Genomic DNA, 26,562 nt, shown 5'->3' with positions numbered 1-26,562 from the left:
CAGCTTGAAACACAGAGAAACCCTGTCTCAAAATAACAACACCAAAAGAAACATAATCAAAGTTAATGTTGGTTTATTAAATAGCAAAATTGTTGTAGTTGATAGCATCTGACAAAGGTCACAGTGAATACCCAAAATACAAAAGCTCCATATATTTTGAGTAGGTTCCAGGTACTATAAGAGGTAAGTCTACCTATTTAAGTAGAAAAGTTGGACTTTGGAGGAAGTATAAGCAGGTAACATATGACAAGATTCTGAAACAATTTTTTAGATCAATTTATGAGTTTGAACTGAAAACCAATATATTGGTGAGTAAGTAGAACTTAGTACCTTGTAGACTTGTAGACAGATAGAAGCTTAAGGAAATAGATAAGTGGATGAATAGTGCTTCTGTATAATATTACTTGTACTAATTTAGATTTGTCCTGTTTGCTTCAGCTGTCTTTCCTCTTCACTGTTTTAAAGGAAATAAATAGCTTTGTCCCATAAGCAGACACTCTGGCTGTATAAGTACATCTTAATGAATTTTGAGCATAGAGTCAGTTAGCTATAAATGAAGACCAAAGGTTAAATATGATTGAGTAGTCATCCAGCTAAATCATTACATTGTTTTATAGTTGCTCACCACTTAGATGACCTTTAGACCTTGTTTTTATTATTTATTGAGAATAAAAAGAAGCTAGGCAGTGTTTCCTCCCTGGTTATTTTGTGAACAAGATGTTTTAATAGAGTATGTGTCAAGCATAAGGCACCTAAGCTCACCTGATCAGAATGTGAAACTTCTCTGGTTGTAAGTAAAATCTTAATAATGTCAACTACATTCCTAATCTCAAAGAGCATCAAGGTGGAGCTGGAGAGATGCATAAGAGCACTTAAAGCTCTTGCAAAGGGCCTGAGTTCAGTTCTTAGCACACACATGTTCAAGCCACTTGTTACTCTAGTTCTAGGAAATCCAGCGTCCACTTCTGACCTTCACAGGCACTGCATGCATGTGATGGACCAGGCAAAATACATATACACGTGAAATAAAAATAAATATTTTTAAAAGGACAGTTAGAGAAATGATAGATCTAAAGATTATTTATTCCCATGTTCTAAACCTCTAATATATCTTTGAAGCACTTATTCAGTTGTGGTTTTATCAAAAATATTAAAAATAAGGCAGTCAGCAAGATGTTTTAAAGGAGTAAAGGTTTCCTGCCTCACCTGATGACCTGAATTCTATCCCAAGGACCCCATGGGGGAAGGAGAGAACTGACTCCTACAAGTAGTCCTCTAACATCTACACCACATTGTGATGTATTTGCATGTGTGCACATGCGTGCACATTGCAAAATGTTACTTGAAAAAGCACCAAAAGCATCGTGTCACATGCACTACACATTTGTAGTGGGGAAGGGTGATAGCAAATCAGCAAATGTTCTGGCCTTCAGAAGTTCCATCCCTAGAGATCATTTAACCATGCTCTAATTTCTGGTAATTCAAAAGCTGTATCTCTAGCCAGTATATGTTCTTTGAGCTGTACTGATCATCAGTAAACAGAAGAACATCCTGTTGTGTTTTCCTTGTACCATGTCTAAGGTTGAACTCTTCACTGCAGAGCTACTTGTAAATCTTTGCCTGTGTTTTTCATGTTAATCACCCCAGTGGCCATAATTAGATATAGTATGAATCTTAAAAGTTCTTATTAATGAAACCAAACCTGAGGCCAGTTATTGGGGTGAATGCTGGAAGATCAGAGAAGCAGAACAAGCCACAGCTATCTCACCTTGCTAGTTCCTCAGGTGATCCTGTTTCCTCAGGCTGGAAGCTTCTGAGTCCTCCTCCACATGAATCTCAGCTGAACTGTGTTGCTCCAAAGCTTAACTAACTACATGCTTTTTTCTCTTTAGTTCCTGGTCCTCACGCCTCATATACCTTTTTCTTTCTGCCCCCACTCCCTGGGATTAAAGGCGTGGGTCAGCATGCTTAGCTGTTTCTAAAGTGGCCTTGAACTCAGAGATCTGGCTAGCTCTGCCTCCCAAGTGCTGGGATTAAAGGTGTGTACCACCACCGCCCAACTTCTGTTATGGCTTACTCTTCCCATTTTCTAGCCACCATTTCTGGCTCTGTTCTAGTGGCTGTTGTTCTCTGCCCCCAGATATGTTTATTTCGGGGAACACACAATATTTCAGGGAACACAATACCCACCACAATTAGAACTTGTCTCTTATCCTTCTGGTCACCTTCACTTTCCCATTCAGATCACCAGGGCCTGAGTCTGTCTTTAACAGAACTGTATCTTTTCTTTCTTTGCAACCAGTTTTTCTTCATTCCAATTTAAACATTGCTACCAGCATTATTTTTAACTTAGTATTCAATGAGGAGTTGGGTTTTTGTAGCTTGGGTTGTTTGCATGCTTCCTTATATTTTTTCTTTTTTCTTCTCTTTCTTTTTTTTTTTTTTTTTTTGAGGCAGGATCTTGTAGCCCAGGCTAGACTCAAACTTAGTAGGAGCCAACAGTGACCTTGGAATCCTGAATGCTAGGATTATAAGTGCAACACACATTCAAGCTTCCTAGTAATGTTTTGATTCTATTGTTTCCTTATTTATGTATTATGTGGGTCTCTATTCTCTATAAAATATAGCACAAGTTTGTAACATGTTAGAGATTCCTTTTATGGCCTGGCATCTGCATATTACTTCAGCTTCTGCCATTAATCACAACTCCCAATTCCCCCTTGCAGCTGTGTTTGCCTTGTCTCTTGCCTCCCTATTCTTAACCACACATGATTGTATGTAAGGGCATATATACCAGGAAGACTCCCTTGGGGAGAGTCATTTTCCTTTGCAAGCTGCTAAGTAGAGATAGATAGTTTCTTGGGGGGCGGGAGTGAAGGTCTACTTCACAATCTCAGTGCTGGGATCCAGTCTGGTTTGGATCTGTGCTGGCCCTGTGCATTTTTTAAAATTATCTTTTTGATACTTTTCAATTTTATGTATTTACTCTGCTTACTTCACAATACACATAACATGTTAATTTCTTAAAATGTAAATGATTTCATGTGTAAACACTATAATATCAGTGTCCACTCTCTGTTTTACTCCCTTCTCCTCCTCCTCCTGTTCTTCTTCCTTCTCTTCCTCTTCTTTTTTTCCTTCTTCCCCTCTCTTCCTTCCTCTTCCTCCTTGTTCTTTCTTCTCCTTCTTCAAAACAGAGACTAATTACGGCAACCTAGTATATGTGCATGTTTTGGAGCCATCCACTGGAGCATGGGCAACTTAACCTGTGGTTACACCCAAGAAGGATGAGCATCTCTACCTGAGCACCTGTCCACTGCTAATGAGTCCTCTGCTGGGGGCCTCATGAGCTCCTCTACTAACTCTGTTGTAATTTTGTGCAGGTGACTACAACCTACTGTGAGCTTAGGAGTGCAGCAGCCATGTCCCATCCAGAAACAGCCATTTTCACAGCACTGCTGTCTGTTGCTCTGACATTCTTCTGCCCTCTTTTCTGTGTTGTTCCTCAGTTTTGGGAGGGGTGAGTTAGTTGATAAAGATGTCCTGTTTAGGAACTGGGGAGATGGCTCAGTGGTTAATACTGCTTTTCCAAAGGACCTGGATTTAGTTTCCAGCACCCATGTCAGGTGGCTCACAACTGCCTGTAACTCTAGTTCCAGGGTATCCAGCATCCTCTTGTGAATTCTGCACACACAGTCACATACTTATACACAGACAAACATGTGCACATAATTCAAAATAAATCTTTCAAAGAAGGTGTCGCATTTAGAGCTGAGCACTTAGTAAGTGAAATTTTTACCAGGCTAATTCTGCAGACTTTTTTTCTCACATGTGACTTTTTTCCACTTGAGCTTTGTGAGTTTTTAACTGTGTACTAGAACTTTGTGTTAATACTTGTTGAAATGCAGATTTGATGTCTGTTTTTTTTTTTTTTTGTTTTTTGCTTTATTTTTACGACCATATTGAGTACGTACAAATTTAAAATTGATGGGTATTGAATTGAAATAAAATAACTATCTTATCTATAATCTGTCTGTTGATTTAGGGGGAGAATTTTGATTGGAGGAGAATATATCATTTGCATTCCTTTAAATATATATATTAATGCTTTATATAAATTATGCTATAGGTCTCTTTTGTTTTGAGATAGGGTTTCTCTGTGTAGCCTTGGCTGTCCTGGAACTTGCTCTGTAGACCAGGCTGGCCTTGAACACAGATATCTACCTACCTCTGCCTCATGAGTTCTGGGATTAAAGGCATGTGTCACCAACACCTGGCTGCTTTAGGTCTCTTGTAAATAGCATTTAGTAAGATTTGAGTATGTGTATGTGTGTATCTATGTGTGTATACATGCATGTGGCTGTCAGAAAACAGCCTCTGGTGTCATTGCTTTTGAGACAGGGTCTTACATTGATTTGGAACTTACCAGGTAGTCTCTGATGGCTAGCCAGAAAGGCTAGAGATCCACCAGTGTCTACCTCCTTTGCGCTGGGATTACAGGTTTGTGTTACTACACCTGTCCTTTTATGTGGATACTAGGTATCAAATTATGTGAGTACTGGGGCTCAAACTCATGTTCTTGAGCCTGTAAGGCAAGTACTTTACTGGCAGAGCTCAGTCCAGATTTGATTTTATTTAATTTTTCAGTCTAATCTTTGCTGCTTGACTGTATCATTTATATATAAATAATTACTATTGTATTTGTGTTTGTAATAGAATATCTTTATACTTTTAACATTTGCTTTTCTCACCATTTGTGCCAATTTAAAAATATTAAAAAGCACTGGGCTGTGGTGGCACATGTCTGTAATCCCAGCACTCGGGAGGCAGAGGCAGGTGGATCTCTGAGTTCGAGGCCACCCTGGTCTACAAAGCGAGTTCCAGGACAGCCTCCAAAGCTACAGAGAAACCCTGTCTCAAAAAAACCAAAAAACAAACATAAATAAATAAATAAAAAATTAAAGAGCAGTCACTTTGTTGTAATTGATTGATTTACCTGGTACTTCATCTGTACTTAACAGAATCTATATTGATAGTTACTATTACCTGTCCCTGCCCACCTTCCCTCCCTATATATATCTACCTAGAGTTGGTTGACTATCTTGAATCTATTTATTGTTATCTCTCACTGGTCCTAAAAACTTGGTCTCTGTGTTTTCAATGCTAGCCTATTTTTTTTATGAGTCTGATATGCTCTTAATCTTATCTGTTGTAGTAGGTAAGACCCAAGTACTAGTGCCAAGTGCTAGTATTCAAGATGCCTAGAATCTCTGAGGGAAAACTGAACTGAAAACAGATCATTGTTAGTATATAAAATTTCAGTCAAGGGAAGAATGTGTGTCCAGTTAGACTGAAGGATGTTAGGGAATGTTTCCTAGAGAAAGTGATGCTTATACCAACAGAAGTATGGAGGAATGTTTTTCATTTTCAGAAACAGCTGAAGATGTTAACATCAGATTTGCCAGGAAAGTAGTAGTGGTAGGTTAGCTTGGCTGAACAGCATAGGTCTTTAGAGCCCAGTTGCTGATTTGAGTATTTATTTGGTAGGCAATCATTTAAAAATATTTCCATGAGAGAGTTAGTCCTGCCCACTATCCATCTTAAAACATAGCAATTTATGTTGGTTAGTGTTCATAAAGACACAATTTCATTGACCTATCCCTGTTGCTGTCTGCTATAACTTAAATAAGTAAAACATATTGATGTGCAATCATTCAACCTAATTTATTGTGTTTGTTTATCATTTTAAACCTCTATAATGATGCTTAAAAGATTAGAAATGTGCATACTTTCTAATGATAACCCCTTAATTGTTTTGTTTATTATTTTTACAGTAGATGCATCAATTGGACATTTGTCTGTAGTCATAAGAATATAGCTAAAAGTGTCATCAGGCATGGTGTTGCACACTTGTAAACTTGCATGTAGGAGGTTGAGACTAGCCTGGTTCCAGGGCATAGGGAGACTGTCTCAAACAAACAGATAAACTGCTATATCCCCATTTTTTTTCTTATAACTTAAAGACAGCCTTAAAATTAAAACAACAAACACAATTTTCATCTTATAAGCTTTTGGGTTTTTTGTTTTTGTTTTCTGGAGCTAGATCTGTGTAAACCAGGCTGTCTTCATACTCACAGAGATCTGCCTGCCTCTGCCTTCCAACTGCTGAAATTAAAGGAATGTGCCACCACTACCAAACAAGCAATTATTTTTTTTTAATTTCCTTTAAATTTTTTTTTCTTGTTACATCTCTTTATGCTATATGTATATGCACATAGAAGGGTGCATGTGTGGATGTCAGAGGGCAACTTTCGGGAGTCAGGATCCTGGGCTTTGAACATACAGGTCATCAGACTTGATGCAAACTCTCTACCCATTGAACCATCTCACTAACCCAAATTTCTTATATTACATGAAGTGAACATTAGTGAAGACTTCTTTTTTTTTTTTTTGCTTTTCAAGACAGGGTTTCTCTGTGTAGTTTTGGTTCCTGTCCTGGATCTCGCGCTCTTTAGACCAGGCTGGCCTCAAACTCAAAGAGATCCACCTGGCTCTGCCTCCCGAGTGCTGGGATTAAAGGGGTGCGCCACCACTGCCTGGCCTAGTGAAGACTTTATTACCACAGTTTTGAAATACTAACAAGTACACTGTAAACTATTTGTTTTCTAACCTACATCCCTACGATCCTCCTGCCTTAGCCTCTTGACTGCTGGAAGTAAGACATGAGAGACTATACCTAGCTACTTCTCTAATAATTTCTAAATGAAAAAAATAGAGAGCAGCAGCATCTCATTAAAAAAGCATACCAAAAGTTGGTGCTGTATTTGTGACTTTTGAAAATTACTTCTCTGTAAAGATTAAATGAAGAGGACTGTCCACTGTTTAGCTGAGCCATGATTTAATCTATTATACCCTTAGTATTGTTCACCATAATAGCTACAGTATAACTATGTTAAATATGCAGTTATAACCACACCGATAATTAACAGCCACAAGATTAACCCTGCAATACAGACTCTAGAGCTCTGGCTTACCTGTTCTTCTCCTGTGGTGCTTCAGACTGAAGTTAGTCTTCCATAAGTTTGCATACAATAAATAGCTCAGAGTCAGCCACAGTAATGTATAGGAATTTAATGTACACATCTCTACCAAAATATAATGCAGATTTGTATATACGTTTCCAAAGACAAGGAACTTTTTTACATTTTCAGGCAAAGCATATTGTTAGACAACCCTAAGTACAAGGATTTCATCTCATGATACAACTTGTGTGCCCACCACCTTTTACCCATCGAACCTCTGACCCATGTGGAAGCATGAAGAGGACAGCTTTCATTTCGTTTAAAGGCAAATGTTTGGACAGGGATCATTTCTCCCCTCATCCCAGGCTAAACACCATCCGCAGCTTTACAAACAGCACATTCCTATTCTTTCCTCAGCAGGGGCTTTGTATTCTTCATACACTTTAATTTTTTTTTTAAAAATGTGCTTTCATGGTAATTATGCCCTAGATTCTGTGTGATTTGGGTTTTTTCTGCAACCTTTATATCATTTAGATAAAAAGGGAAAAAGAAAAAAATGTTTTCAGAACTATATTGTGTATTATATTATAACCCCAGTGGAGATTATTTTCTACAGTAAATGTGGCCATTTGATAGTTATTAAATATTTACTGTGTATCACACCCTTTTCTTAAGTCTTTATACATAACTCATTTAATCTTCACAATAATCTTCCGAGGCACATGGTGTTTTCATTCCAGAAGAAGAGCGTGTGATAGAGCCATTCAGTAACTTTACTGTGTTACAAGGTTTGAACTGGATCTCAGTGTCTAAGTAATTTAGATGTAAGCATTCTTCTTTTTTCTTTTTCTTTTTTACCCTCTTCGAGACTAGGTTTCTCTGGGTAGCCCTGGCTCTCCTGGAACTTGCACAGTAGACCAGGCTGTCCTCAGACTTAGAGATCTGCCTGCCTCTGCCTCCGGAGTGCTGGGATTAAAGGCTTACTCCCCTATACCCAGGGTTAGATCTAAGATCTAATAGGTGCTAGGTCTAAGCACTTTTACCCTCTGTACTACATGTGGTCAGTAGTTCTTGTGCGCTATTTTGAAGTGTTTTATGTCACTTTTCTATAAGAATGTGTCACATATAAAATGAATTTGGCTAATTCAGTTACAATAGAACTATTTCTTGAAGGGAAGTCTAGGTAATAACTTGATGGTTTTGTCTAAGTCTTGAAATAGGTAATATCTGTCTCAAAGGGTTACTTAAGGATTAATAGCATATATACTCATGTGATACATGATTATACTGTTGTTTTCCTAAATATTCATACATATACAGAATTTGGTATCATTGCTTACAAGCTTTTAAATGCATAACAGAATAAATGCTAAATATAATATAGTACAGCAATCAATAGGGTAGAGGTCAAAACAAAATTGATTTGCTTCAGATCTGGTTTTGCCACTTATTAGTTGTATTACATGGGGTACGTTTCTTAATCTCTTGTGCCCTGCTTTTCTTATTTGTAATATGAGTATGATTGTTCAGGGCTGATACTTGTTTATTCATTTATATTTACTGCACTTATTATTTGGGTGTGTGTATAGATGTTGGCATGCATATCATGGCATGCATGTGGAGGTCAGATGACAACTTGGAGGAGCGATATAATCAAATTATTAGAAGTCAGTTGCTATACACAGTCACTTTTGAAGTCATTTATATTTGTTTTTAATGTAAATATAAGCAACACATTTGGGGAACATTATTTTAAGCTGTGTTACTTTGCTTGTCTAAAACACTGATGGTCTAATAAAGAACTGACCAGCCAATAGCGAGGCAGGAGAAAAGATAGGCAGGGCTGGCAAGCAGAAAGAAGAAATAGAAGGAGAAATCTGGGAAGAAGAAAGCCTGAGAAGGAGGAGGGCTTCAGGGACCAGCCACCCAGCTGCACAGCAAGCCACAGAGTAAGAGTAAGATTTACAGAAGTAAGAGAGTGGGAAATGTCCAGAGGCAAAAAGACAGAAGGGTTGATCTAAGATAAGAAAAGCTGGCAAGAAACAAGCCAAGCTAAGGATAATTAAGAATAAGCCTCTGTGTGTGATTTATTTGGGAGCTTGATGGTGGGCCCCAAAAGAACCTAAAAACAAACAATACAGTGTTCTGTAAAATACACCATAGAAATAATAAGTATTTGATCTCTTTATCCTACCTATCACAATTTGATGTCAATCAATAGCCTTGAACTATTGTAGTTGAATATTCTCACAGTATAAATAAAACATGAACATTTTTATGCTTAATTCATTAGCACTTAATGTTAGCACGACCTTTGAAAACTTTCGCTTAGTTCTGTTTATAGAGAATTACCAGGGTAAAATTTGTGTAATGTTTGGATATTTTATTCTCTTATCAATAATGGGACAAAGGGGAATTTTATTATTGAATAAAATAGCCAAATTACTGAGGTTTTATTTAAAAGTAGTAATATTGAAAAAGCCTTGGGTAGGCATAATTCAGCTTAAAATAGACTAATTTCACTTTGTAGCCTACACTGGCCTCAACCTCCTATGTTTAGGGATTATACCATGCCAGACCCAAAATGGTCTCTAGGGCACAAAGCTGAACTAGCAGGTAGTTCTGCAACTCAGGTAGTTCCTTTGCTTGAGTAATTTAATTCTTTATTAACTATAAACATAAGGAAATTCCATTTAAGTGACTTGAAACTCATTTCAAACTCTGTTATTCATTGAATATATTAACTTACAGATTATATTTTCAATGATAATTTTTATTAATGTATATCAGTTGTACAATACAGTGGGTTTTTTTGTACCATTTTTCCCACATGCAGATAACGTGCTTTGGTCAGATTGACCCTAATATCCAATTTTAAGCAGCAGTTGATCCTAGTAACATTAACATACTTTATACACAGATTGTCCAAGGACTCCAGATACTCCAAATAGTGACTCTCGTAGTTCTACTAGCAACAATAGATTGATGGCCTTGCAGAAACAACTGGATATAGAACTTAAAGTAAAACAAGGTGCAGAGAACATGATTCAGATGTACTCAAATGGCTCTTCAAAGGTAAGTAAATCCCTAGTATTTGTATATTTTGAGTTTGCCTACTCCTTAAAATTTATTTGTTACCCTGGTGTCAGTAATAGGTGTAATTTGACTCTCATGGCAGACCTTCACAGAGTCTTGGACTTGGTACTTGGACTTGGTACTTCTGGCAATGTGAGCTCCCTGTTGAGGTCAGCAGGTGACTATGCCTTCCAAAACTCTCCCACTGCAAATAAGCATCTCTTTCATGCCATTTAATGCCGCATTTTTCATATATTTTTGGTTTGGGTTGGTAATTTCAGGGTTTAAGCAGTATTAATGGTTCTGAGACAATTTCAGCCTCAAAGTAGAAAAATACAGACAAAAAAATAAAATGTTTTTAAAGGCAATGGTATAAAAATTGTGTATTGTCTCAAAACCTAGTTAATGAGTAATGAACACAAAGAAGTTCTCTGTATTTGTGACATTTCTATAAACCTAAAATTACATCAAAACAACAAAAAAACTTTTCTCCCAAAAGAATCTAGACTATAATGAATGTTCTGGCCACTAACAGGCTTTGGGAAAGGACTAGTGAAAAACTGACATCCAAGCATCACTGATTACATTACCACTGTACATCCTTGAGATTCTGATGTTGTAACTGCCATTTGAAAAATCAGTGTTGAGGGAGCAGTTAATAATGAGAACATGCTTGTAGATATACTGTGGCAGGAAAAAAAAAAAAAAAACCATTGGGATCCTCTCAGCCATATTACACTAATGGTTCTTCCCAATATAAAGTTTCATAGATTTTTATGATTCTGAAAATCTGGGGTGTATTTATTATAAATTCTACCTATTTGATCTCAGTTATTTTAAAGATTCTTATCTCTGAATATCAAGTGTTTCTTCATATTCTAAAACTTATATTTGTGTGTTACTCTTCTGTGTGGTGTGTATGTATTTGGGTCCACAGCATGTGCAGAAGTCAGAGGACAACTGTGGGAGTTAGTTCTCCCCTACCACCATGTGAATCCTAGGGATCAAACTTAGGTCATCAGCTTTGGCAGCAGGTATCCTGACACTCTGAACCTTCACACTTGCCCCCAGTTTGTGTGTGTGTGCGTGTGTGCGTGTGTGCGTGTGTGCGTGTGTGTGTGTGTGTGTGTGTGTGTGTGTGTGTGTGTGTAACTCTTTCTTTGGTATTTATTTTTTATTCCAGTTTGGAAAGAATGTGAAATGAGAGAGGAGAGGATCATTTCTTAATGTCTTGCATTCCACTCTTCCATTGAACAAAGAATATGTGTATAAGTAGTAAGATTTTAAGGTTAATTATGAAAATTAGCTAGATTATAAATAACATCTAAACATTTAGTGGAATATATTTTTATTTGATAGAATATTACTTTACTAACCTTTAATATTTACTATTGGGAGATAAAATTATAATTTCCTGTTTTTATCGCCCTATCAATGTCCTCCATTCAAGTCCCTTTCTCATATTCATGTCTTTTCTGTTTTATTTTGTGACCCAGTGAGTAACTAAAGCCATCTATGTAACCATTGGGTGAAACTATCCATTGAAGGAAGCTTGCCACACTTAACAAGGGATACACAACTGCAGGCACTAACTCCTCCTCTTCCAAAAATCTGTTAGTAGCCAATAGCTCATGAGGGAGGGCCCTATGAACACTTTATTCATGCCTCTCTGTTGACAGGCCTACACTTGTGCAGGCCACCAAAGCTGCTCTGGGTTTATGTGTGCAGTGGCTGTGTCTTGCTTCAAAGGTGGCAGCTCACATCTCTCTATTGTCCGAATATTACATTCTTTCCCCTCCCTCATTCATGGTGTTCCCTGATGGTATAGGTGTCTTGGTTAGGGATGAGTGAACACTCAACTGTCACTTCATCTCAGCATCTTGAGAAACTACAGATCTCTGCATTGGCCAAATCTTCTCTGATTAATGCTTTTTTGAGACAATGTCTCACTATCTAGCCCACACGGGCCTAAAACCCACAATCCCCCTGCCTTGGCCTCCCAAGTACTAGGATTACAGACATTTGCTAATGTGCCCAACTTTATTAGCCTTTAGTGATTTTATTATTGGCCTTTAGTATAGGAAATTTTTATTTTTATGAAAGGTTGTTATAAAATGTTATACTATATGATGCCAAGCATTTTAAAATTAAATTAAGCCAGTCAGTGCTGTCTGTCATAAGATTTTTTTAAATCCCATGTTAATGGATTAATAGAGGGGTTTAGGATATGCTTTAAGTTAAAGTGTGGATAAAAGGAACATAGGTCCCATTGTATTCTTCTAGTGGTCTTAGAAACTAAGAATCAACAGATATAAATTGAACAGTGTTATGAACATACTGAAATCAAAGAAGTACATGGGTAATTTACAAAAAACACAAGTCCAAACTAAACAGACCTGTAAATATAGTACTAAAACAGATAATTACATTCCAGTAGCTTTTGAATTTTAATTAGGAAATCTCTCAATGATGCTTAATTAGAAGACCAAAGCCTATTAGCAACTGCTGTGGTCTCCAACACAATCTTAACATCTTTCTTCTGTCTAGACATGATCTTAACTGGTAACTTCTAAAAGGATCCAAGTACATTTTTATGAGATTAGAGATCAAATCGAATTGAAATTATATAGAATACTGAAAGGTTCTAATTTACTCATGGTAGGTTCTGGGATATAAGCTTTTAGAAGACCAATCTTAAAAAGGCAATAGCATGTATAAATAATTACAAATAATAGTAGTTGCTTGAACAAATGACTCTGGAAACCTGGAGAAGGACCACTGAAGTACTGTAACAAATCATGAAGTCTCATCTATGGAACTTGAAAGACAATTTGATATTTAAAAACTAAATTCAGCAGGGCTCAGTAGCTCATACCTATAATCACAACACTTAGGAAGCTGAGGCAGGAGGATCATAGGCCAGCATGGACTATGTAATGAAACTGTCTCCACAACAAAAGGTGTAACTACTTTCTAGGGATGGTGGTATGTGTTGCCTGGTTAAGACACTGAGGTCATTGGTAGGGCTGTAACACAGATTTGTAGCATCATTTTTAACCTAAGTTGAGAGTAAGTAGAGTTCACTTTTTGTGTGTATGATATGCATGTATGTACAAGTAAATATGCAAGTGGGTGTGCATGTGGGGGGAGGCTAGGCATTTACGTAGTTTGTTTTTATGGCAGTCCATGTTAAATGACTTCATATGTCTTGAAGCAGCAGTAAAAATAAAGGAGATAGAAGCAAGCTATTGGTACCTGGATGAGGAAGAACACAGTCAAAAATGACCCTGGGTTGGGGATTTAGCTCAGTGGTAGAGTGCTTGCCTAGCAAGCACAAGGCCCTGGGTTCGATCCTCAGCTCCAAAGAAAAATGACCCTTAGATGATACATAGGCAGACTGAATTGAGTTTGTTGTTCACATTGATAAGAAATTCACAAGAGGGAATAAGTTTTGGGGTAAGGGTGATGAGTTTCAGTTTGACAGTCAAATCCTCTTAAGCAGTCTAGTTACTGGTTTCTATATGATATAAACCACTATTCCTGTATGTGGTATGGCCAGAGTTACCCTTTCAAATATTAGGTCAGATATTCTCAACCTCCTACTCAAACCTTAAAACCTTCCATCATTGTTTAGACAAAATCCAAAGTCCTTATTCTGATTTGGTAAACCCATAGAATTTATCCCTGGGTATCTTATATTCCAAAAACACCTTTTTCTGCCTTGTCCTGTACCTTCACTGACCTTTTTCTATCCTTTGAATATAGCTAGTTTTATGAAATGGGGTATGAGAGGCTTTGACAGGTGGAGGCAAGGTGCCCCATGGTGAGTGAGAGAAAAGCCATGCAGACAGTGCTCAGTGGAGAGATTTATTTGGTGGAGGGGAGAGAGAGAGGAGAGCATGCTACCTTGTGGTGAGATGGGGAAGGGAGAGGAGTCCTTTCTTAAAGGGAACAGGAATGTAGAATGGATGCTGGATAGGCCAGAGTATTATCTGCTTTTGGCCAGGAGTCCAAGAAGTGGGTCTGAATGCTAACAGCATACTCTACTCAAGGCCTTTGTCTTCAGTATTTTCTTCTCCTAAATATTTTCATAACTTTTTCTCACTTCTTTAAGTTATTAGAATCAACTGTGTCACAGCAAGCTCTTTATCCCTGTCCCAAGTGAAATAGTTAACAGTTCTCACCTTCACTACACTGCCACTAACCTTAAATTAGTTTACGCATGATATGGATGTCTTCTTCCCACTCACATTGCTGTTCTTTTAAAGCTCTGTCTGACCAGGCTGTCTTTGAACTCATTATGTAGTTAGGCTGGCTTCAAATGTGTGATCCTCCTGCCTCCTGCTTTCTAAGTGCTGAGATTCTTCTAGGTGTGTGCAGCCATGCCTGCCACATGATCAATTCCACTGTCCTGTGTTTAACATTACATTGTAAATTTTATGTAGGCCAAGAACATTGCTTTGCTTTTCACTGTCTGTATTGTTTAGAATTCCCACCTAGTGCCCTGACATACTTTATTTCAAAACTCACTCACTACTAGTTACAAGACTGAATGCCACTCTGTCACTCATTTGTTATCACTATCTTCCATTGGCCCATCTGGGTACTGTAATTATTTTTTCTTTATCATTTGTATGACTAAGATATTTTTATTATTATTAATAGAGACCTGGAAATGGAGTACATCTATCTTACCTTATTGTCTAAGGAGTAGTACTTATTAGCATTTCCTCATTGTGCAGTTGTAACTCCATGTGACATCACTGACTTTTTCAGCACAGTCTCTGAAGGTTTTGATAAGGCTTGTTAAAGAGACATGTCTTGTGCTTATGTTCAGATAGTACACAACGCTATTTATTAAAATCTAGGGTTCTTTCTAAAGTTTTCCTCCTTCTCTTCTGTTCTCTCAAGCCTTGTCATACTTTTTCCTAATTGGAAAGTACCCCTTTATCTATCTTTGCCTCCTCATGTCTGTCAAACTAAAAGCTTCATGGGTTAGGATTCTAACAGGTCAAATCTTGTATTTTAACTGAGTCTGGTAATGTTTAACGTATGAAAGTATGTTACAAATATGATAGAAAGGTTAAGATAATAATGGGTTCATATATTTGATAGTTGTATATTTCTGAGATGCATGGTTATTCCCAGCATGGCTTTACAAAACAGTACATTTTAAAATGTAGTTTTGTTTTTTGAGACAGAGTTTCACTATGTAGCTCTGGCTGGCTGGAGCTGTTATATAGTCCAGGCTGGCCTTGAACTCATAGATAAAACTGTTTGTCTCACTTCTTGAGGGTTGGGATTAAAGGCAATCGCTACCATACCATGACTGGTCAGCTGTTTTCTATTAAGTGAAGAATGATGCATACACTTGGAGGGCTTTTGTCTTGCTGTATCTTGTTTTGTCATGTTTGGTTGTCTCTTGGAGGCCTGCTCTTTTCTGAAAGGAAATGGAGAGGGAGTAGATGTGGGGTGAGCTGGAAGAAGTAGAGAGGGGAAACTATGGTCATGTATTGTATGAGAGAAGAATCTATTTTTAATAATAAAAAAAGGATGATGCATAAGTTGAAATTATAAAATATCCATTCCATATATAATTATTAAGCATTGTAAAGTGCTTATTATTATTTACTTTAATTAGTCTGTTATGTGGAACCACAATAAATCATTATTTTTTTAGTTCAAATTTAGTTAAATATTGGCCTAAAACTTCAGTAGTGTATAGATAGTAGGTGGTGTCCATAGTCACTATTAAAAGCCTTTGTCACACTGTGACATTTGAGTAGCTCTTCTAAAAACTATGTGTGGGGAAAGTCCATTTGGCTTTAAAATGAAGTATAAGTGTTTTCTTTTGATATTGTACTAAAATAGTTAAAAGAACCTCTGGGCTAAGGATATAGTTTGGTTGATACAGTGCTTGCCTGTCATGCACACTTCAGTCCCTAGCAGTACATATACCAGGCCAGTTGGAGACAAGATGAGAAATTCAAGGCTGTCTTCAGTTAAGTAATGAGTTTGATACCGGCCTTGGATACTTGGAAGCTTTCTCATAGGTGGTTGGAGGAGAAGGAAGGGAGAGAGAGAAAACAAAATGTTATCATAGTGATAAAATAATAAAGGAAATGGCCTTACTGAAAACCATACTATTGCATAGTTTCTTTACTCGTTATATTTTTACATTTAAAGATGAGATACTGTACCATTCTTTTGTTGCTCTAAAGGATTTTTAACAATGATTATGCACTAGCAGTTAATTTTAGCGTTATCTAACACAGAAGCTCTGTATTCAGAGAGCTGTATCTCCTTTTTATAGTTTCTGAAGGAAACCAACAGCTCTCAGAAGGTAGTCATTTTCACACATGAGACAATTTGATTCATGTCTGATTAAATTAGGACTTTCAGAGCAAACACTTTTTTTTTCTTAACTCTGATCTGACCTCCAAAAATACACACACACACACACACACACACACACACACACACACACACACATACACACACATATATTGCAGATCTTTGATTTGTCTGATGTTCTTAACACTCAAGAAGGAGAAGAAAAGGAAAAATGCTTTCCCTTAAATTTAGAAAGTTAAGAGTTGTATTCATAAAAGTATTTATGCTATGCCGCAGACAAACACCAAATTCAATCAGCTTTCTCATTGGCAAAGTGTAGTTAGCAAATGTATATGAGGTGTGTGTATATCTGCCTTATAGTGTGCTTTGATATCAAAGGGACTTGGTAAATTGTTTGAGCGTGACTACTTGACTTGGTATGAAATTAAAATATTTTATCAAAGAGTAAAAACCAGGTAGAAGCCCCTAAAATTACTGACTTGGGAGCAGGAAAAAAGTTTTTTAAAAAATGCATGACTATGCCAACTCATTTCCCCCTGTGATATACTAATTCTGGTAAATGTATCAAACAACATATTAAGAATTTGCTTTTTTTCCTCTTTGTAAAACATCACCATATATACCTATTTTCCCCTTTCTACAGTGTTCCAGTCTACATGGTTGATTAGCTGAAATGGTGCTCCTAAGTGATGCTTGTCTCCTGAATTCTGGTCCTAAGTCTCATGGAGAATAAAGCTTATTGTATTCTACTTTACTTCCAAGTTAATACTGATTGTCTTAATGGTTAAAGATGCTTACATCAATAATATGTGAAGATTAGCCTACTATGCAGTTAATCAAATTTTATGGATACCTGTTTTTAAAATTTTTTTGTTTGTTTGTTTTTCAAGTCAGGGTTTCTCTGTGTAGCCCTTGGCTATTTCAGAGCACACTCTGTAGACCAGGCTGGCCTCAAACTCAGAGATCCACCTGCCTCTGCCTCTTGAGTGAGTGCTGGGATTAAAAGTGTGTGCCATCACTGCCTGGCTAAAATACAATTGTTATAGTAAGAAATACCATTAACTTCTGATAGTTTTTAAAATTCCCTTGTTAGGTTTCTATGTTTACTCTATGGAGCAAATTGTATTAGTTACTTTTTTTATTGCTGTGATTCCATGACTAAGGCAACTTTTATAAAAAGAGTTTAATTGGGTGTGTGTTATAAACGTACCAGAGGGTTAGTGTTTTTAATGGTGGAACAACGAAAGTACAGAGGCAGAAAAGCCCCGAGCTCACATCTCCAACCACAGGCAAGAGTCAGAGAGCAAACTGGTACAAGACTTTTGAAACCTCAGTGCCTGACCCCGTACATACTTCTTCCAGCAAGGCCACACCTGCCAATTCTCTCCAACAGTTACCAACTTGGGATCAAGTATTTAAATGCCTGAGACTTATGAAGGATCTCATTCAAAGCACTATACAAATTAGAGATTTAAAACAATGTACGTTTTTGGGGTTTTTTTTGTTTTTTATGTGTGATAGTTTTATAGTTATTTTGTCAGAAATAGACCTCACAGAACTGCAGTCCTGGTGTTGGCAGATCATTGTTTGCTCTTAGAGAGTGCAGGGGAGAGAGATTCTGTTCTGAGCCTTTCCATTTTCTGGAAGCTGTACACTGGGAATAATCATCAGTGTGTCCGATGTTTATCACATTCCATTGCATCACTCTAGCCTGGTCTCTCTTCCAGTTTTACATTCAAGGGCCATTCTGTTATATTGAGTTTACGTTGATAATCCAGGATGTTCTCTGTTTTTTAAGATCAGATGATTAACAATCTTAAATCCATCTGCTACAAAAATCACTTTGTTGAGTAAGGTAACTTAGAAAATTCATTAGAACATGGACATATTTGCTTGGTCCATTATTTGTTTAATGCCCTATATAATTCCATGTGTGGTTCTAGAATTGAACAGAATCACAGCAATATTACTTAGTTCAGAGACTTGTTTGAAGTCTTAAGATGATGGCAAAGGGATAACTCCTCCCCAATTTTAAAAAGAGCTCATTAATGACCATCAAGGTTTTCTAGACTTTTCTTGTTGCCACCAGTATTAACCAGTCCTGTTTCTTGGTGTTTTTGCCTAATTTAAGGGAACACAAATATTTTCTAGGATTAAAATTTACCCATGTATGTGACACTCTCTGAACTTTTAACTCAGTTTTAAAGACTAATTTTTTAATTATGTGGTTATGTGGGTTTATGCATGTGAGTGCAGGTGCCCACAGAAGCCAGAGGAAGGCAGTGGATGCCCTAGAACCAGAGTTACAGGTGGTTGGTTGTAGCTGCCCAACATGAGTACTGGGCATTGAACTCTGGTCCTCTGCAAAGGCAGCATACTCTTAACTGCTGAGCCATCTCTTCAACTCATTAACTGAAATATAGTAAAACAGGAGGACATTTAAAACATTAAAAGTAAACATCAGATACTGTGCTTCAGATTTTGAGAGTTACTTATCATGCTAACGGAACACTCATCTGATTTTGTGTAAAACACAGGTGGAAGAAAAAGAATGTCCATTAACTGATTAGTGGAAAAATTGTATGATATACATATAACATGCAATAAAATACTGTGCTACCTTTGAAAGGGAGATTTTGGAGCAGGTAAGATGACTCAGCAGGTAAACACGCTTGCCGTGTAAACCTGATCTGAGTGCATGCAGTCTCAGGATCCTACGATAGACAGCGAACCAACTCCCAAAAGTTGTCTTCAAGCCACCACATGCATGGCTACATTCAAACACACACGCATGCATGCACACACCACCATCACAACAACAATAATAAATTTTAATTTTTCACTACATGTAGTAGTGCATGCTTTTAATAATCCGAGCACTCAGGAAGTAGAGGCAGGCAGAACTCTTGAGTTCTAGGACAACCTGATCCACAGAACTAGTTCCAGGACAGCCAGATCTACACAGAGGAACCATGTCTTGAAAAACCTACATAAATAAATTTTAATTTTAAGACTGGCGTTCTTGTATTTGTAATGATATAGCTAACCACAGAGGTCATCATATCAAATGAAATTTGCCAGGCACAGAAAGAAAAATGCTGTATGGTCTTATTTGTATGTGGACCCTTGAAAATAACGTTGAATAAATACTAACAGTAGAACCCTTGTTTTAGGACAAAGTGGGAGAAGAAATGAGGAGAAGTAGGTCTTACAGGCCACAAATTTTTAGGGCAGATGAATTAAGTCTAAAGATCTCAAGTATAGGTTGGAAACTGTAGTTAATATTATATATTGAGAGACTGGAGGTTTAACTTAGTGCTGTATAAGGCTCAGCATCACAGAATTAATAATACTGTGTATTGAAAAATATATTAAAGGTATAGATTTTAGGTGCTTTTAGCACACATATACATTAAAAGGGTAACTAGAAGGTCATGGCTGTATTAAGACAGTTTTTACTTCTTAGATACATAGCTGGAGATGTAGCTGAGTGAGTAATAGAGCACACACCCATTATGAATAAAACCCTGGGGTTCTGTCCCCAGCAATGTAATCAATCAGTCAGTCAGTCAGTAAGATTCATTTCTTTTCTCTCAAATTGTCTGAACCAATAATGTTTTTCTGTTAACCTTTAAAGTCTTGATGGCTCATGTATGTGCATGTGTGCGTGTGGCGCGTGTGTGCGTGTGGCGCATGCGTGCGGGCGCACATGCATGTCTGCCTGTCTGTCTCTGTATTTTAAAGATTATTAGAAGCTGGACATGGTGGCACACATCTTTAATTCCACCAATGCAGTAGTCAGAGGCCGGTGGGAATCTGCTCCAGGCTAGCATGGTCTACATAGTGAATTCCAGGCCATCCAAGGCTACATACATAGTAAGAATTTGTCTAAAAAGACCAAACTTTATTATTAGAATATGCACAGTTCTTTTCACCCTTTTAATTGCTAGGTTATCAGTTGATCTTTTCAGAAGATAAGATTTATCCTTTTCTCTGCTTACCTTTTCTAATTCATTTTTGATAGGATCGGAAACTCCATGGTACAGCTCAGCAACTGCTCCAAGATAGCAAGACAAAAATAGAAGTCATCCGAATGCAGATTCTTCAGGCTGTCCAGACCAATGAGCTGGCTTTTGATAATGGTGATGGAGTGCACTTAAATTTTTGTTGTCTTTTTACAAGTGTAGGGTACTTACTAAATTCATTAAGAAAGAAGCACTGGGGATGGAGAATTGGTTCACCAGCTCTTATAGAGGACCTGGGTTTGATTCCCAGAAACCACACAGCAGCTCACAACAATCAGTAATTCCAGTCCCAGGGGATTCAACACCCTCTCTGAGCTCTGTGGGCACCAGGCATGTATGTGGTGTTCATACATACATGCAAGCAAAACATGCATACCCATAAAATAGTAAAATATGTCTTTTTAAAAAAAACATAAAAACTTTTTAAAAAGGAAAAGAAAGAAGCAGTCATTCAGAGTTAAGGGAGGAAGGAAAGTTTTAGTTTGGAGATTTTGTTTTGTTTATCTTGAGTTTTGCATAGGATTTTTTTTCAGATATTTGCCCTTTGTTTTTCATATGTAGACCATAATTCTTCATTTCAATAAGCAACCAGATAGTTTTTAACTAATGTTTTAAGAAGCATGTTGCTATTTAAAAATATTCCTTTGTTTAGCATTTTTCTTATTTTCTTGAGCTAGTTCTTAAAAGTAGAGCCAGAAACTACAGTTGTCCTTCTGTATCGGCAGATTGGTTTCAAGTCCCCAGTGGATTCCAGAATCTATGAATGCTCAAGTCCTAAGTGGAAGATGTCATAGTACCTGCAGAGAGTATTTGTGCTTCCTCTTACACACTTTATCTTTGGATTGCTTATCGTACCTAGTCCGTTGTTAGAAGAAAAAAATGTCTTTACACTATGAGTGCAGATTTAGGTTTTCCCTCAAACACTTTTGCTTTGGAGGTGGTTGAATCCCTACTATAGAACTTGCTGATATGAAGAACCACTGTGTTTCCATATCATCAAATATACATACCAGTGTCTTCAGGCCTAAAACCTTTTCAGATGTGTGATTAATATACCTAACGACTAAAACAACATTTTGTATTTCAGCCTTGTATCTCTTATTACTACAGTGTTCATTGACTTTAAGAACTAATTCAATGTCAGTAATTCATTTCTTCTTTATGGTTTTTAATCACTAGATGTTAGAAAGTGAAATGATTCAGTTAATAAATCTTTGTTTCTTTTTTCTCCTAGCAAAACCTGTGATTAGTCCTCTTGAGCTTCGGATGGAAGAATTAAGGCATCATTTTAGGATAGAGTTTGCAGTAGCAGAAGGTGCAAAGAATGTCATGAAATTACTTGGCTCAGGAAAAGTAACAGACAGAAAAGCACTTTCAGAAGTAATTTTAAAAACAATTTTTAGCTGTTTAATATGTTATTTGAAGAATATCATGGCTTAGATGACAGCAATATCTCTTTTCTTTACAAGGCTCAAGCGAGATTTAATGAATCAAGTCAGAAGTTGGACCTGTTAAAGTATTCATTGGAGCAAAGGCTAAATGAACTCCCCAAGAATCATCCCAAAAGCAGCGCTGTCGTTGAGGAGCTCTCACGTGTTGCATCACCAACCCTAAGTCCAAGGCAGAGCATGATATCCACACAGAGCCAGTACAGCACACTGTCCAAACCAGCAGCGCTAACCGGTGCGTAGTATGTGGCTCTTGTTGTCTGTGTCTTCTTAGTCACATCAGATTATGGATTCATAGTTGGAGTCAATGACATGAATACAGATCCTTCCTCGAATTATAGTTTAGGTTTCTATAGTAAAATTTATTGTTTTGCTGGGGCTGATGGTATAACCTCTAAACCTAGCTACTTGCAATGCTGAAACAGGAGGATCACCAGTTCAAGGCTTGCCTGGAGAGCTTTAGTAAAACCCTGACTCAAAATAAAAATCCAGTAAGTGGTGAGAATTTAACTCAGTGGAAGAGTACTTGCCTAGCATGCACAAGAATTCATTCCCCAGCCTTGAAAGAAAGTTTATTGTTATTTAAAGTATAAAATTCAGAGGCTTGTAATACAATGTACAACCATCATCACCTCTGTCAAGTTCTAGAATACTTCATCATCCCTAAAGAAAACCAGTGCTCATTCAGTGGCCCATCCTTCTTCGTAGGCCCTGGCGCCATTAATTGGCTTCTTGTTTCAATGCATTTGTCTCCTAGATAGTTCATGTAAGTGGGATTATATTCACATAACACACTTATTCATCTTTTGACCTAAGGATGCCCATGTTATAGTTTTATTCCACATTTTGTTTTTTCATTTGTTAGGATATATGGGTTCTTTTTACTATTTGGAATTGTGAATAATACCTACATGAATATTTGTGTACATTTTTTTGTTTGAGTACCTGTTGTCAGTCTCAAAGGACACATATCTAGGAATGTACTTGATAGGTCATATGGTTCCTCTGTATTTAAAATTTGAACAGCCATCAAACTTTGACAGTTGTATAATTTAGCATTCTCCAAAACAAATGCATGAGGATTCTCTACATCTCACCAGTGCTTGTTATTCCTTTGTTGTTAGTTTTCAAATTATTATAGCTATCCTGGTAGGGCCATTATTGAAAGTGACCCGGTAGATAGATATCCCTGGCTGTTTTGTGGAGCTGTCTCTTATTTTCTCTTTCAGTTGTGTGTGGGGTTTGTTTGTTTGTTTTTTTTTTTTTTTTCTACATTTTTTTTGTCTCTTTGTATTTAATTGTTGTATCTTCCTTATGAATTGACTTTTTGTCAATATACAGTTTTCTTTTTTGTCTTTTATAACAAATTTGATGTAAAGTCCATTTTGTCTGGTTATTAGGTTAGACATGTCTACTCTCCCTTGTGGTTACTATGTGAAGCAAATATCCTTTTCTGTCATTTCACTTATAATTAAATGTATATTTGGATCTAATGAGTCTTTTTTGATAAGGTGCAATTGGATCATCTTTAATACTTTCTGCTAGTGTCTTTTAACTACATAGTTTTATCTAATTATATTTATAGCAACTGCCAGTAATATGTAGTAAATTCTAATACTAACTACTGGAAATTAGGCTACATTTTATAGGGTTATTCTATATGCCTGCCTTCACTTCAGACATGTAATTATAAGCTTGGAGGTCCCAGCTCATCTGTACTTCTGACAGGGTATTACAATTCCTTGGAGCTTCAGGCTCCATTCCCTGGGACAGTTTGCTAAACTCATGAAGGGTTATACTTAACATTACAGTTTTATTATAAAGGACGTGAATTAGACTCAGAGAAATACATGCTTTCTCTTATATGGAGAATGTAGATTTAAGAGTATGTTGTATAAGAAATGAAGAACTAAAAAAAAGGACTATGAGAAGGGATGAAGAGCTCTTAAAAGAGGGTAGAAAGAGAGGACCGAAGGGTAGATGATAAAGCAGGAGAGTGTGCGCTGAGGGGAGCAGTCAAGGAGGGCAGGAGGCCCAGGGAGGAAGTGAGAATGAAGTGCAGTGACACATGGGTGTGAAATAATAATGCCACAGGAACCTCATCACCTTGTATGCTAACCTAAAACGTTACTTTAAAAGGGTGGGGGGGTGGTGGTGAGAGTAGGTTGAGCCAAAAGAAAAATGTAAGACCTAGGAGGGTCTTTCTGGTTCTTAGGCTTTGTCGCCCTGCCTAACGTATCAGTGTCTTGCACCACCTGGGCAGTTCACGACTTTATTATGTGGGTATGATTGAATGAATCATTGCCATGGGGGTGGAATCAACTCTAGCCAGTTGCCCTCCTGAGAAAGTCAGGTCATCAGTCTTATATGACTCAAAGCCCCAATCCCCTAATGTTATGAATAGTCTTTCTAGAAATATCATCTCTCATTGTGAAACTGTCCAGGGTTCTACAATGAAACACCTTGTTAGAATAAACTCCAGCATGGTCTGAGGTACCACCACGAGTAACAGATTTCTATACTAGAAACAGTTCAAAAGGTTTAAGACAGAGATTCTCAACCATCCTAATGCTGGGACCCTTTAATACAGTTCCTTATGTTGTGGTGACCGAGCTCCCCCCCCCCAACCATAAAATTATTTTCAGTGTTACTTCATAGCTGCAGTTTGCTACTGTTACGAAGTGTAATGTAAATATCTGTGTTTTCTTACGGTCTTAGGCAACCCCCATGGAAGGGTCACTTGAAGAACCCCAAGGGTCATGACCTACAGGTTGAGAACTGCTGGATTAAGTTCTCCTTGCCATAAACTAAGGGTAAAATTCTTTTTACTATAACAAAGGCACCTACTAGAGAATGAGGCCAGCCTGGGCAAATATGAGACCCCTGTCTCAGAACACAGTGAGAACCTGGAAGACAAGTGTCCTCTGATCACATGCATACCATGGTATGCACATGCACATGAATGCACACATACATACACAGCCAATCAATCAATGTAATTTTAAAAATTTTAAACAACAGACTTCTTGCCATTCTACAAATAGTACTTTTTTTCTATAACCTTATGATATGACCTCTTTGTAGATTTTTCTAGTCTCTTACTATCTCATTTTTCTTTTACTATTTAATTAATTAATTTTAATTAATTCTGTTTTAGAAAGTTATAATAGGCACATACAGAATTTGAACAAGAAATAGAAGAGACTTCATAAGCCAAATTTCTATGTGTTCATCATCTTCCCTTCTATCAACATCTTAAACTAGACTGGCATGGGTGTATTTTAGGTTAGGGTTGTTTCACCCGCTCCCTTTCTCATTTGTGTTTAGGGCATAGTGTTTTGATGCAGTCTCAGTCTATATTCCAAGCTGGCCTTGAACTCCTGGTAATCCTCCTGAGTACTAGAATTACAGGATTGAATCACAGATTTTATAATTGGTGAGTCTACACTGACACATCAATATGATCTGAAGTCCACAGTTTATATTAGCTCACTCTTAATCTGTAATGATGGGTATCTGCCATTATATTTCACTTTTGTATTCTGCCAGTCCCTGTCCCATCCCCCATCTATAAGTCTTGCAGCCCTTTGCCTTTGTATTATTTCATAAATTTATTCCTCTCCCATCTCCCAAATTCTGCAATTATAGGCATTTGCTACCACACCCAGCTCAAGGATCCTTCTTTTTCCGGGATGTCATAGCTTGAGTTATAAAATGTGTAGCCTTTTCAGGTGTGTGTGTGTGTGTGTGTGTGTGTGTGTGTGTGTGTGTGTGTGTGTGAGAGAGAGAGAGAGAGAGAGAGAGAGAGAGAGAGAGAGAGAGAAAGATGCATGCCAGCATTTCTTTAATACTCTACAAAAACTGTTGTATACAGGTGGGTTTTCCCCTTCCTTCCCTTCTGCTGTAATAAATTAGGTTTTTGTACATGATTTGCTCATTAACAGGTTATCATGTTCTTATGAATTTGTCTTTTTAATCACAAGAGGAATTTAAAAAGTAATTACAAACTAAAAATCATGGTATTTGCATTAGTATTTACTAAGTGTCATTTGTGTTGCCAATGTTCATTATATTTTCCTTGATTTCAAATCGTTGGTTATTATCTAGTGTCTTTTCACTTAGATGTGAGCCATTTTTCTTAATGTCTTTTCTGAGTAGGTAACGTGGTGGTGAAAGACTGCCTTGGATTTTGTTTTTATAGGGGAATCTAATTATTCTTTCATTTGAGCATCATAGCATTGTTTTACGCAGAATTTAATGATGTTTTCTCTCAGCGTTTTAATGAGTGTGTGTGTTCGTGCATTCATGTATGTGAATGTGGATGCACACATGCCATGGTGTGTGTGTGAAGTCAGGACAGTCTAATGGATCAATCCTCATCCTCCACGTTGTTTGAAACAGGGTCTTTTTATTTTTCTGCTATATAGCCAGGCTGCCTAACTCTTAACTTTCATGGGAGTCCTATCTCTGAAGCCCATCTCCCCCCAGCTTTTGCATGGGTTCTGAGGATGTAAACTTGAGCAGCAAGGAGAATAATTGAGAGTTGTTTCTCTTGTTCCGTTATATGGGATTTTGTGATTAAACTCAGTTCATCGGGTTTGCTCCAAGTGACTTTACCTGCTAAGCCATCTTGCCAGT

General features: G+C 37.3%; 1 protein-coding gene across 2 annotated transcripts in view; it reads left to right on the top strand.

Annotated features, from left to right (window-relative positions):
- The window catches only part of Pkn2 (protein kinase N2), a 110,921-nt gene that overhangs the window by 41,541 nt on the left and 42,818 nt on the right, over positions 1-26,562 (top strand). For both annotated transcript variants that reach the window (XM_036189992.1, XM_036189991.1), the window contains exons 3-6: positions 9,943-10,097; positions 20,476-20,593; positions 21,711-21,856; positions 21,946-22,159. In XM_036189992.1, the coding sequence (XP_036045885.1) occupies positions 9,943-10,097; positions 20,476-20,593; positions 21,711-21,856; positions 21,946-22,159 (633 nt within the window). The remainder of the gene's footprint in view (positions 1-9,942; positions 10,098-20,475; positions 20,594-21,710; positions 21,857-21,945; positions 22,160-26,562) is intronic.

This window comes from Onychomys torridus, chromosome 6, assembly GCF_903995425.1.
Source record: "Onychomys torridus chromosome 6, mOncTor1.1, whole genome shotgun sequence".
In the NCBI taxonomy this organism is placed as follows: Eukaryota; Metazoa; Chordata; class Mammalia; order Rodentia; family Cricetidae; genus Onychomys; species Onychomys torridus.
The sequence above is the reverse complement of the archived record's forward strand: the minus strand, read 5'-3'. Positions and strand labels throughout refer to the sequence as shown.